Raw genomic sequence first — 13,123 nt, 5'->3', positions numbered from 1 at the left:
AACAGTCTGGGTCTTGTCTGGGTCATGGGACAGTGGATCAGCTCTACATGGAGCTAGAGGATTTCATTGGCCTTTACCCATCCAGTACACATGTGCTTTGTAGATTTGGAGAAGTTGTCTGATCTTGTCCCTCATGGAGTCCTGTTCAAGGCACTCTGGGCCTTCTACTGAAGTCCAACCAGAGCAGAATCTTGGGTTTGTACCGTGTTTCTGATGCCTTTTGTCCTCAGATCTGTTTTTTATGGACAGATTTCTGAGAGCAGCCAATGAGGGTTTAGAGACTAGCAGACAAAGCTTTGCTCCATCCATCCAGAAGCTTCTTCTTGTAATGACACAAGATAACCACGTTTTTGCTAGTTTTTTATTAACAATAGAGGTTTTTCTCCTACAGAGTTCAAAGATGCAGACAGACATGAGAACATGGCGAACTGGAAGGACAATAAACAGAAAGCCTTTTTTTTCTTTTGCATCCCAGGACAAACAGCTGACATTTCCCCAAAAAGATCATTGAAAGCAGCTCTAGCTTTGCTCTCCATCAGACAGAGGAGAGACGAGCACAGATTTAAGGGGGACGTGATGATCTAGTCACTGATGTCTGAGGAGAACAACAGCAAGACCAGCACCCCCCCCCCAGAGGCCGAACGCCTGGAGAAAAGCTGGAAAACACTGATGTGAACTACTTCAAGCCCCTACTGCAGCACACTGTTGAATCTGTCGGAGCCACTGTTGGATCACCGAATAATATTAGTACAAGTTAATTTATCAGATGAATTATTAAATAATGAATTCACATTTGTGGATATGGAGCAGAGTTGGAGTTGATCAGTCGGTGTAGTGGGAACTTTCTGACACCACCCGGCCTGACGACACCTCCAACCGGATCAGCAGCCGCTTCTTGGGCACTGTGGGGATTTCGATGGGTTTGGGGGAACTGCAGGTTACCGGGGCAACGGGGCAGTCTGGGACAACAGTGGGTTCCCTCCAGAGGGAGGGGGGCTTCTGGGGCTCCGACGTCCGTTTAGCGTCTGCGTGCAAGTAAGGACTTGGTTTGTATTTAGACATCTGAGCAAAAGACAGGTTTGGTTTTAGTGGAGCACAAACACACAACAGCTTTGTTGGTGTATCTTTGTTAGTGTTCTGTTTTCTGCACATTCTGAATGTTTTCTTCCTTCTGTCCATCAACGGCTTTGAATCAAAGCTTATTCTTTATAAAAATAAAAATAAAAGTTTAAGCCTTTGCTGACCTGAGCTTAGCCCTCACCAGAAGGAAAAGAAATAAATTAATAATAATAAATAAATAAATACATAAAAAAATGAAATAAAATAAAATATAGATCTAGAAAATATAAAAAATTAGAAAAAAAATAAATTAAATACAATAGTTTTTATGAAAAATTGAGAATAAAAATAAAACATAAAATTTGACTTTTATGCTGCATTGAAACACAAACTTGAAAAGTTTAAATATAGAATTTGTTCTTAATGAATTTGCTGGTTCATTCTGGTTTAGTGAGTTAGTATGGAAGCATATTACATTCAAATAAAAAACTTCTGCCGTGATTCTCGTTCAGATTTTTTCAAGAACTAGAAAGCTGATAACTCCAACCATGGGGGGGGGGCGCTGACCTCATCTGCTCATGAAAACTAGATGATGATGATGAAGATGAGCTGCAACATCCCCATCATCATCATCATCTGTTCTGTTCTTCCTACCGACTTCATCCACAAACATCACAGAGAAAATCCTTGAAGAAGTCATAAATATTGAGGAGCAGTGTTTTCAGTTGTGAGTCCATCCTGACGACAACATCAGTCACACAGCAGTGAGCGGCTCACAGTCTGGAATTTTTTTCTAACTTCCAAATCAAATGTTTCCGTTTTTGCTATAATTTTTGTTGTTGCCAGTTTTCTTTTCATTTTTTGCTCCAATCGTTTTTTGTTTTTCACAAATTTTATGTTTTTCGCTAAAATGTTTTACATTTTGACAAATTTTTCAGTCTTTTTGATAAAAAGTTTTAATGTTTTTTTCATTTTTCACTCTCACTTTTTCGTTTCTGTTTTTAGCTCTAATTTCCTGTGGGACCACAGCCAATGCAGTCCTACAGCGACAACTTAAGGAAACGTCTACAAGTTGCATTATTTAAACGTGATGGTTCACTGTAAAATAAAATAAAAACGACATTTGGGATTTCTGTGTAGTTTGTTTTAAGGAGTTCTTGTGATGTTTGTGAGATTATTTAGGGCGAGTTACTGAGAAGCTGCTATTGTTTGTCTGCAGTGTTGTTGTGTACTTTATTGACGGTCCCTGCCTGCCTCTGCAGCTTCAGACCTGTGTCTCTCCACAAACATCACACACTAAACGTCTCTGGCACGGACACTCTGTGGGTCAGAGGTCATCTTTGTTTTACTGAATGGAATACGCTTCCATGAGAAAGAAATGTTTTGAGATGTTTTACATCCGCTGATTACAACAGGATTTCGCCACAAGGGGGCGCACCACTCCAAGGGATTTTTCTGTCTCATAAGTCTTGAAGTGTCAGAACTTTCTTCTAAAACGTATTTCTTTGTCATAATGAAGTCACTTTGCAGCTTTTTCAGCTCTCGGGTTTTAAAAAAGCCTCATCAAGAGAAGATGACAGAGAGGTTCTCACCTATGAGGTGCATGGTGTGCCTCATCCTGTGAAAGGAGGAGCAGAAACCGCCGTTAGGAGACTCCTCCCACATTTTCACGCCACGTTGACCTGCTGCCTCTCCTACCTCTGCTCCTCGTTCTCCAGGAGCTCCCGATAGGTGGCGATCTCGATGTCCAGGCCCAGCTTGATGTTCAGCAGCTCCTGATGCTCGCGGAAATGCCTGGCCAGCTCCTTCTTCCTGTCCTTCAGAGCGTTCTCCAGAGCGGCGATGTCCGCTCGAGCCTTCTCCATGTCGTGGTCGCTATTCTGTCTGGCGTCCTCCATGGCTTTTCTCAGCGACTCTTCCTGTCAGGAGCCACAGAGATCATCAGGTGGACAGACGGGGGAGTTTGAGGAGTTCTGTGTTTGGTCTGTACCTTCCTCCTGAGAGTCTCCACCTCCACCTTCAGCTTCTGGATGATGCGGATCTGATCTGCGATGTCCCGCTTTATGTCGCGCAGCTCCTGCTCGCGCTGTCCTGCAGTCTGGACCAAATCGTTCATCTGAGGAGCAGAGCAGCCACAGTGTCAGCATGGACGTGTGACAGACAGACCTCCTCTTCTTCTCTGCTCCTCACCTTCTTCTGGTTCAGCTGTTCTGCTTCCTCTTTGGCACGAACTGCCATCTCTGAGTACTTCATCTCAACGCTTTGGATGATGGGCTCCAGGTCCAGGGAGCGTTTGTTGGTGTCAGAGATGACCCTCTTCTCATTCTGGACCTGAGACTCCAGCTCCTTGATTTCCTGAAGGTCAGACGCACAGAAGGGTCATCTGGAGGAACGTCTTCTTTCTCCAGAAGCAGGAATGGAACCTCTCTGTACCTCATCAAATCCAGCCCTGAGGAGCTCCAGCTTTCCAAGCAGATCCTCCAGCTCCAGTTTGAGGTCAACAGTTGTTATGTGGCCTTCATCCACTTCCTGTTGCACAAACACAATAAAGACTTCCAGATGATGGATGAGAGCAAGAGAAGAAGACACACCTGTACCTACCTTCTTGGTTATGACAAAGTTGTTCTCCTTCTCAACTCTGTCACTCAACTCTTTCTCGTACCTGCAAGCATTTCCATGGTTACCGTGCTGACAAACACTCAGAGCTTCAGAACCAGAACCTGTGCTGACCTCTTCTTGGTGTCCTCCACCTCTTCCTGTTTCGTGGACAGCTCATCCTTCAGCTTCTCCTGGTCCCTGAGCAAAGTCTCCACCTGCTGTTCCAGCTCGATCTTCTCCTGCCTCACGATGTCGTCCACCCTCCCGGCGTAGTCCTCCTTCGACCGCAGGATCTTCAGTTTCTCGTCCAGCTTTCTTTTCTCGTTTTCCAGGTTTTTCACCTTTGATGCACAGAAACAGGAATCCGTCACAGGAAGAAACATGTTCCCACCAGATGATGGTGCTGCTCCTACTGTTCTGGATGTTTCCACCAGGGGGCGACAAACACCCCTTCAGTCATCGTTTGATCTGTTTCCTAAGAGGTCTTTTAATCGTTTTTAGACAAAATCTAAAATCCTGTGTTTGGGAAGCGTTTTCTAGGACTGCAGGGAAATTCACCTCAGGGTTGTGGGCGGGGCTGTTGGGGCGGAGCAACTCCAGTTGTTGCTGCGCCCATGCCCCGCCCACACTATTCTCTACATCACAAATACAATATTTTTCAAACAGCATTTTTTGTCTGCTCCAGTTTGGATAAAAATATACACAGAAACAGAATTGTTCCTAATTTTCCTCACACATGACCATCATGAGAAAATGCTACAAAAACATATTTACAAACACCGTTTTTCTCTTTCAGAACCCGCTGTTCTGGATTTCTCCACCAGGGGGCGACACACACACAGACTGTTTCTGTGCCTCCAGGGAACGGATTCATTAGAACAAAAGCCTTCAGTCTTAAAGCTCTAAATTCCTCCAGGACACTTGTTGGTGAAACTCTCTTTATTCCCCTCAGCAGCTTCACATTCTGCAGATATTTTATAATCCAGATATGAAATATTCTAAATGAAGGAAAAACGTTTTACGCAAAGTAAAAAAAAGAAATCATCAAAGAATGCATTTGCTGTTCAAATCAAAAATATTTACGCATTTTTTTCAATCTAAAAAGAGATTTTTGTTGCAGAAATAATTTCTATTAATGTAAGTTTGTTCTTCAAAAGCGGTTTCAGCAGAAAACAATGAAACTGTTGAACATTTTTAAAGGAAATTACGCACCGTGTCAATCAACTGGACGAACTTGTCGTTGAGTCCAATCATCTCATGCTTCTCTTTGGTTTTGCTGTTCGGTGATGACATGATGGAAGGAAGCAGGTGAGGTCCGCTGAGCAGGTGAGGTCTGTCTGAACAGGTGAGGTCTGTCTGAACAGGTGAGGTCTGTCTGAGCAGGTGAGGTCTGTCTGAACAGGTGAGGTCTGGTGAAGCCGCGTCGTTTCTCCCGCGGAGCAGCAGCTTTTAAACGCACAGGAGTCTCCATCTCCTCCCCATACCTGCGCTGAGGTCCAATCATCAGATGACACCTGAGGAGGAGAGGTATGTGGTCGAGGTGAAAAACTGGAATTTCTTCTCAGAACCAGTTTTCCTCGGACTCTGGAGCCAACCAGGCCGCTGGTGGGCGGATTTACGCGCAGACACCTGCTATAAAGAGGCTTCCCAGCATCCGTCCGGCGACTCCAAGTCAGCAGAAGTGATCCGTGTGGTTGTCGCTCCGTCTCATCCTCATCCTCATCCTCAATCATGCAAAGGAACAGCAGCAAGAGCCTGTTCGGGGTTCCCGGGTCCAGGGGCGCCAGGGCGTCCGTGTCCAGCCTGGAGGGGCTGCGCAAAGTGCTGCGCAACGAGCAGCAGAGCGACTCCATCCCGCAGGCGCGGGCCTCCCTGCAGAGCCAGCAGAGGGAGGATGCCCCGGACTCCCCAGCTCCCTCCACCACCGACGACATGGAGCACCGGCAGACCCTGAGGGGCCTGAACGACCGGCTGGCCGGGTACCTGGACAGGGTGAAGCTGCTGCGGGAAGAAAACCAGGACCTGCAGAAACAGATCGATGAGATCGAAGCCAAAAGGAAGGTACCTAGTGGACGAGACTGGGATCAAACCCTGGAATCCCTGGAGGATCTGAAAAAGAAGGTGTGCTGTTTTATTCTGAAGCAGATGTTTTGGTTTGAAGTTATTTCTTATGACATGTTTCTGTCTTCAGATCAAGGAGATCACCATGGAGAACGTGAAGATCCTGCTGCAGACCGATAGCTCTGTGCTGGCCAACGAGGACTTCAAGAAGAAGTGAGAACGTGGCAGAACTCTTCTCCACACCTGGACACAGAACTGAGCTTTCTTCTGTTTGCAGGCTGGAGGCAGAAACGAAGGCAAACAAAGAGCTGGACAAAGACCTGGAGGATCTGAAGAGGACTCTAGAAGACACCAAACTGACCCAAGAAAATCTGCAGCAGGAGATGGAACTGGTGAAGTCAGAGCTGGATGGACTGACCAGAGATCACCAGAATGTGAGGCTCCTGTTTGCAGAGTCGCTCTCTGCTCATCTGAGGCTGAACTTCAGCTCTTTTGTCCTGCAGGAAGTCAAGGATCTGTGTGAGAAGATCAAGAACTCAAAGGTGACGGTGGAGATCGAGTCCCAGACCTCCAACCTGGCTGACCTTGTCAAGAACATCCGAGTCCACTACGAGAAAGTAGCAGACAACAACATGAAGGAGATGGACAACTGGTACAAAAGCAAGGTATGACGCTGCTGTCGGGGACCTCTCCACCCCCCCACCCTCCTGACTCTGTCATGTTCTCCTCTGTAGTTTGATAACATCAAAGTGGAGGACGCCCAGAACCTGGAGGCGCTGGAGTCTGGCAAATCTGAGCTCAAGGACCTGATGAAGCAGAAGAAAATCCTGGAGATTCAGATCAAGACTCTCCTCGGCACGGTGAGCAGACAAACACATGAAACACGAGCCGAGCCGCTCGGCTGCTTCTCATTCCTCACAGGTCTGTCATTAACGCTCAACCGCTTCTGCTTCCAGCCATAAAAAAATCTGTAGCCTTCAGGAACACCTGGATGTGGCTGTGAAAACCCAAATAAACACCACGGAATGTCCTCTCCTGCTTTCCGTACAGATCAACAGCCTGGAGGAGAACATCAGGAGGACCAAAGACGAGTGCGCCCTGCGTCTGCAGCCCACCTGGGCCGTCATCCGGGACCTCCAGAGGCAGCTGACGGAGGTGACGCAGCAGATCGAGCAGCAGGCCGCGCAGAACCGGGACCTGCTGGGCATCAAGACCAAGCTGGAGCAGGAGATCCAAAAGTATGACGACCTGATGCGCGGCATCACTGCCGACCCTGAAAGGTGAGCAGAGTTCCAGGCTCCTCCCCCTTTTGGAAGTCGTTCTGTTTAGCCGTTTAAGCGGGTTTTAGCAGAGGAGCAGCCAGAACCTCCAGCGTGTGCTTCAACATGCTCGACCTGTTTGTCACTGGTTGCTCTTCTTCCCTGACAGCCTGGAGTTTTCTTTAGATGAAGCCCTGAACTGTGGTAAGTCCGATCCGTCCAGAACCACAACCACAAACAAACCAAATGTAACTTTTCAACCCGTCAAACCGGAAGGTTTACCTCCGTCAACAGACTGAGATGCTTCAGCCTGATTCCAACCATTTGATTGGCTGCTTCCCAACAGGAAACAAACAAGATTGATTAAATAAAAGTGCCAGAAACCTGGGCCTGGAGGGCGTGAACGGCGTGATTACGCCCTGCAGGCGCTGCACGGAGACGCTTCTCCTCGTTTCTGATGGGTTTGGGAAGAGAGGAGGAACAGGTCACATGATCACTAAACCTGTCAATCACAGCCATCCTGTAACCTTTACTCACCATCTAACATCCGCAGAAATCAAAGAGCACTAACTCTGGAGAGATCGATCAAACAAGGGTTTCCAGTCCTGCTTCTGAACGCCACACCAGAACCTCTCCTTTGTCTCCACAGAGCGGTCCGCGCTCAATGAGGAGCCGCTGCGCATGGAGGAGCAGGAGGTGCAGCAGCAAGCCTTCTCTCAGCCGCCCGCTGCCCTCCAAGCTCCTCCAGAGGTCAAAGGTGAAGGAGCCCTGGAGGCAGAGGAGGGCGCCGTCAACGTCAAAGAAGCTGCTGTCAGCAAGAGTGCCAAGAAATAAAAAACCAAAAAGTCCAAGAAATCCTCTAAGAAATCCTCATCTTCCTCCTCCTCCTCGTCATCCTCTTCCTCATCTTCCTCCTCCTCTTCGTCCTCATCCTCCTCCGACTCAGAGAAAGAGGATGAAAAGACGGAGGACGTGACGGCTGATTGACGTGTTCAAGCTTTTTCTTGTTGTCTCAAATGATTCAAACCTGTGGGGTCAAAGTTTTTCCTTCTCTCATGCTACAAAAATAAAAGCATCTGGTTTCAAAATAAACTGTTTCCTGTTGATTTAAAGCTGCTGCAGGTTTATGGTTCCTGCAGCTGCTGGACATTAAATGTATCATCAAAGAGAAAAACGTAAGAAAGTTCATGAGAAACGACTTTATGACAAACCACCAAGACATTTCAGACACTTATGGTGTAAAACATGGAAGAACAACACATCCCTAAAATAATGAGAAACATTTCTGTTTGGACAGAAACATCCTGGAAATGTCCCTCAGCTCCACCAGCTCCAAGTTTGGGGCGGGGCTTCCTGTGGCGAGCTCTGACCATGAAAGAGAGAAACTTGACTTTATAGACCAAAGTTCTGCTTTTGACACTGTTGATCATAGGATCCTTTTAGACAGACTGGGTTGGAATTTCAGGCTCTGCTCTAAGTTAGTTCAAGTCTTATCTAGAAGACAGGAAATATTTTGTTGACATTCGGGGTTTGTGTCTCAGACTACATGGCCTTGAACTGTGGTGTGCCCCAGGGATCGATCCTGGGACCCCTTATGTTCAACCTCTATGCTGCTACTAGGTCAGTTAATTCGCAGTGATTACATTATTATCAGAACTATGCAGATGATACTCTGATCTATGTGTCACTGACAGCAGGTGAGTGCGGGCCTGTGGATTCACTCAGTGGCTGCATCCAACAGATCAGTGGTTGGATGCAGAACAACTTTCTGGAGCTAAACTCAAACAAGACTGAAGTCATCGTCTTTGGTCCACAGAAACAGAGAGAAAGTGTCAGCAGTTCCCTTCATTCTCTGTCTCTAAAAGCTTCACATCAGGTCAGAAGTCTGGAGGTCATCATGGACTCTGACCTGAACTTTAACAGGAACATCAGCAGCTTTTTACAATCTAAAAAACATTGCCAGAATCAGAACCATAGAGTCAAGGTCTCTGCACTGACTTCCTGTAGCTCAAAGAAACCACTTGAAAGCAGCTCTGCTTGTTTCCAAGTCTCTCCATGGCCTTAAGAGGCAGGGGCCCAGAGTCAGGACTAAACAAGGGGCATCAGCGTTTCAGTCTGATGCACCTAAAAGCTGGAACAGTCTCTCTGAGGCTGTGAGACCGACCTCTACTGTGTTAAGGTTCAAATCCAGACTCAGAACATTCCTGTTTAGCCGTGTTTATACCTAAAGGTTCCTCATCCTCACCTCTGTCCATGAATTTTCTCTTTACTTCATTTAAAGTCAATTTTATAATGATTATGTATGTTTTTAATCTTTGCACTGTTAGGTTTTGTGATATTAATGCATTTTCCTGTTTTGTGAAGCATATTAATTACCGGTACTTCCTGTACAAATTGTGCTAAAGAAATAAACTTGCCTGCCTTGATCAGTTTGTCCTGCTGTCACATTAAATGAAAAATACTGACTGATGGCTTTGAATCTCAAACCATTCATCCATCAAACACTTCCAGGATTCTGGCCTTATTTGGTTCCCGTCCCTCACCTGAGACGTCTTTGGCTGCTTTCACGCTGCTGCTGTTGAACCACAGCAGGTCCAGCGGCTGAAACCAAACCCCAAAGTTCTGCTGACCCGCTTCAGGTCGGCTCTCACACTGGCCAAACCAAAGTGACGCTCGGAGGAAACCAAGTCTGGTTTGGACCAAAACGCCCAGTGTGAATGTGTTCCTGTTCATCTGTCCTTCTTCAGTCAGACCCAGAATCACCAATCAACCTGTGAAAGATGTTTCTGGACTGTTGGAGGATCCAGACAAAACACATACATGAACCAGGAGAACATGACACGTTCTGGTACGGGTTCTGTGGGTTTTGGGTGGTCCGGGTCCGTGGTGGGTCGTAGAGAGGAGAGCGGCTGCATCTTAAAAGGGCGTGTCTTTCAGTTTCCTTGAGGCCTGACGGCCACCTCAATGGATGTCACCAAAATGGAGCGTACCAAAAAGGGGGTTTATTCAGTCATACCTTTGGTTTGTCTGTAGATTAATAACCCCTCTTGTTAAAATAAAACATGTCCAACACAAGAGGCCCTCAGCTCTCATCTGTTTGCCCAGCTGTTAGACAGGACAAGTTTAAAAAAAAAAAAAAAAAAAAAAATGGAGCGTCCCATTGTTGGATGATAGAAGTGACGCGCTCTTATGGCGGACGGCTGATGATGTTGTACGGCGTCCTTACGCCACGCTCTAGTGGTTAGTGAGGTGTGAGTTCTGGCTCCGAACTGACCGCTCACAAATGCTGCACACGTGTACGTGTGTTCAGGACCTGTCTACAAACATATGCATGAACATTTTCTCTCGTTTGGGTTTGGTCTACAACCTCCATATTACCCATGCAGCTTTGACCATATTTCACCCGTGAGGACCGCTGGAACTATGACTTAACCCCAGCGGCGCCGCCGTGGAGCCGCAAGGACAGTTTTTTACAATTTTTTTAAGAATGCTTTAAACTACTGAGTTTGCATGAGTACGCCGACCAACCGTCCACGCCGACCAACCGTAGCTGAAACTGAATCACCTAAACTTCAGATTGTAGAGGTTTATCTGAAATAAAAATGGATTTCACGTATCCCAGCTGCACATAAATCTTAAACTTTGTTTTTAAACGTTTCACAAATCCATCCTCTCTTGGTAAATTGTTGAATGATCTGCAGACCGGTTCTGGTGGGTGGTTTCTATAATATAATCCATTTTCCAGAGAAACGGCATCAAAAACATTCCTCACACGTCAGAATGTCACTTCTTTTGTTCCCCTGAAGCCTTAAAGCTGGTTTGCATGAATTCTCCTCTAAATGGACCACAACAGAAAGTTCCTGATGGTAATCAGGGTGGAGCGGCCAACACCTGATCAGGACGTTTGAGCGCTAAACTTCTCTCAGTTTCAATTACGGCTGTATATTTGTTTTTCAGCTTCTCCTTCAAACAGGACGGTTCTGGAGGCTCCCAGTGCTGCAGTTACACATTAGCTGCAGAACAAAACCTCTGTGTTTGTTCACCGATGCAGATTTCTGCTGGAAAAGCTGTAAAAATCTGCATTCTGACTCGTTTTACAGACTGAAATCTGTACAAACACGGCTACAAAGAGGTTGGTGGACAGAGGTTTGGTTTCTGGATGAATCACTGCAGTCGTGACGGAACAATGGCCTTCATTCAGGAACATTTCTGCTGAATTACACTAAAACCAGCACTAATGTATGTAGATGGATGAATCAGAGCCTGAAGGCCGCGTCACACAGCTGCTATGTGCATTTAGTACATTTTCTGAGTGGGACATGTCGGTCTTTCGTGGTCCATGCCTGATAATTACACGTTTGTCATCGTTGATGTGCTCGGATGGTTTCAGCCGACGTCTCTTTACGTAAATTCAGTTTTGAGATGTTCAAAATTCTTTGGTTGGTTGAGAATTATGCAGTTTACATGTATTTTACATAGTTTACATGTAATTAGGACTTAAATCTGACACAATCGTGGTGGAATGCAGATGTGTGTCTTTCCACAATCGTTTCACGTTTGTCTGACAGACTTTTCACGCATGAATCACTGATGTAGAACATTTATATCACATATACGGCTCACAAATCATGTTAAACTGATGTCATTGACACACAAATCACTAATGAATTGCAGATAAACATCACAATAATCACACGGTTCATGTTCTACGTTGGTTTGCGTGTTCTTTGCGTGTTTATTCGTCTGTGAACATGTCACCCAAAGACTACAACGTTTCTCACTTTTTCCATGTAGATTCACGTACGAACAGTTTACATCTGTGAAATAAGCTGATGCTTCTTCATCCACAGACAACAACTTTCTCCAAACCAACCAACCAACCAAACAACCAACCAACCAACCAAACAACCAACCAACCAACCAACCAACCAACCAACCAACCAACCAACCAACCAACCAACCAACCAACCCCAGGACGGCTTCCTGTTCCAAAACTGTGAAATTAAATATTTGTTATTCGATTTCTTTTTAGTTTGCCGGTTTCTCCTGAAATGTTTCCAGACCTCGGTGTGGAAACATCGGCGGTCAGAGATGGGGTTGTCTGTGACAACGCCATGAACATCACTGATGAGCTGTTCTGGTAGGACGGCTGGTGCTGCTGGGCGTTGGTGGATTCTGCTGGATGAAGACCTCGGTAGAACGTCCAGGTGCAGCAGAGACACCGTTGAAGGATTCATCTCTCGCTGGGTTTGGACAGAAAGCAGACAGAGATGTGAAGACCACAAACTGGAGAAGCTCACAGGAAGGAGACGTGAACCGGGAGAGTTCCCATGCATGCTTTAACTTAGAGACCAAACCTTCACAGGAACAGAGGACAATGATCTACCGGGGAAAAGAGCTTTTCCATTTGACAGGAATTCAAAAACAGAGCTTTGAAAATGCAGAGGCTGCTGTGAAGTGAAGCTTTAGGAGACTTTTCTGTCTGAAATGAGTCTGAAGCTGCAACGTGAAAGAAAGGAAAGCAAAACTCTGTAGAAACAGGCGTGTGGAGCAACAAGAGCCTGCAGGAGGGAGAGAACCTGTGCCAGGTGTCTATTAAGGAGGGGGGGGCTTCCTCCTTAATAGACACCTGCTGCTGTGGAATGAGCTGAGCGGGACACGGCTATATGCAAATCTGGCTGCATGGCTGGAATGTAAATAATCCTTGTTTTAGATCCATCTTTACTTTCATATCAGGATGTTTGTTTGTTTTTTAGAAAAAGCTCCTTTATTTGTAATATTTTTATTGTCACAGATAAAAAAAAAGTTTTCATTTCAAGTTTATCGAGAGCAAAGACGCATTTAGTTTGTGTTTCTGTCACAGAACATTGACAGAAGTCAAAAGAAAACCTGAAGTTTGTATGGAATGAGTCACAGCTGAAAATAACTACCTCAGGTGACAGCCCCCCCCCCCCCCCCCCCCCCCCCCCCCACAGGTGATAATTTCAGGTTCAGTGTCACCTGTCTTTTACTTTTGACAGGTTTTCATTCAAACAAGCCCATACCATCACCCCTCCACCGCCGTGCTCCACCGCTGCTGTGAGGAGATAAAGCTTCAAAGACCATCTTTCCTAACAGTTTTTACTGGTGGGGGCTGGTTGGGGGTC

At 46.1% G+C, this 13,123-nt stretch overlaps 2 protein-coding genes across 4 annotated transcripts; one reads left to right on the top strand and one right to left on the bottom strand.

The window, feature by feature from the left end:
* Positions 1 to 347: 347 nt before the first annotated feature.
* Positions 348 to 5,025, bottom strand: LOC101158742 (keratin, type II cytoskeletal 8). Of its 2 annotated transcripts, none has more exons than XM_011492790.4 (9): positions 4,870 to 5,025; positions 3,790 to 3,998; positions 3,661 to 3,721; positions 3,493 to 3,588; positions 3,250 to 3,414; positions 3,050 to 3,175; positions 2,758 to 2,978; positions 2,652 to 2,677; positions 348 to 1,062 (listed from the first exon to the last, which is right to left on the bottom strand). In XM_011492790.4, the coding sequence occupies exons 1-9, from the start codon at positions 4,948 to 4,950 to the stop codon at positions 1,055 to 1,057; spliced, it is 993 nt and encodes a 330-aa protein (XP_011491092.1). In that variant the 5' UTR covers positions 4,951 to 5,025; the 3' UTR covers positions 348 to 1,054. The 2 variants fall into 2 exon arrangements, with proteins under 2 accessions (XP_011491092.1, XP_011491091.1); XM_011492789.4 differs by having other exon boundaries at positions 348 to 1,025.
* Positions 5,026 to 5,388: 363 nt separating this feature from the next.
* Positions 5,389 to 8,069, top strand: LOC101158252 (keratin, type I cytoskeletal 18). 2 transcript variants are annotated; one of them, XM_004084524.5, is made up of 8 exons: positions 5,389 to 5,778; positions 5,849 to 5,931; positions 5,996 to 6,152; positions 6,222 to 6,383; positions 6,453 to 6,578; positions 6,769 to 6,998; positions 7,147 to 7,181; positions 7,627 to 8,069. In XM_004084524.5, exons 1-8 carry the CDS (start codon positions 5,389 to 5,391, stop codon positions 7,809 to 7,811), a joined length of 1,368 nt encoding a protein of 455 aa, XP_004084572.1. In that variant the 3' UTR covers positions 7,812 to 8,069. The 2 variants fall into 2 exon arrangements, with proteins under 2 accessions (XP_004084572.1, XP_011491090.1); XM_011492788.4 differs by lacking the exon at positions 7,147 to 7,181.
* Positions 8,070 to 13,123: the final 5,054 nt, after the last annotated feature.

This window comes from Oryzias latipes, chromosome 2 (genome assembly GCF_053564925.1).
Source record: "Oryzias latipes strain Hd-rR chromosome 2, Olatipes_Hd-rR_3.1".
In the NCBI taxonomy this organism is placed as follows: Eukaryota; Metazoa; Chordata; class Actinopteri; order Beloniformes; family Adrianichthyidae; genus Oryzias; species Oryzias latipes.
Note: the sequence above shows the minus strand (reverse complement) of the source record. Positions and strands in the feature narration are given on the sequence as shown.

Excerpts from the sequence above, each read along its gene's own strand:
- LOC101158742 (XM_011492789.4), bottom strand. The coding sequence starts at position 4,950 with ATGTCATCACCGAACAGCAAAACCAAAGAGAAGCATGAGATGATTGGA. Across the intron at positions 3,722-3,789 it reads GTGGAGGACACCAAGAAGAG|GTACGAGAAAGAGTTGAGTG; the intron begins GTCAGCACAGGT and ends AAATGCTTGCAG. Across the intron at positions 3,589-3,660 it reads ACTTTGTCATAACCAAGAAG|GAAGTGGATGAAGGCCACAT; the intron begins GTAGGTACAGGT and ends TTTGTGCAACAG.
- LOC101158252 (XM_004084524.5), top strand. The coding sequence starts at position 5,389 with ATGCAAAGGAACAGCAGCAAGAGCCTGTTCGGGGTTCCCGGGTCCAGG. Across the intron at positions 5,779-5,848 it reads TGGAGGATCTGAAAAAGAAG|ATCAAGGAGATCACCATGGA; the intron begins GTGTGCTGTTTT and ends TTCTGTCTTCAG. Across the intron at positions 6,384-6,452 it reads ACAACTGGTACAAAAGCAAG|TTTGATAACATCAAAGTGGA; the intron begins GTATGACGCTGC and ends TCTCCTCTGTAG.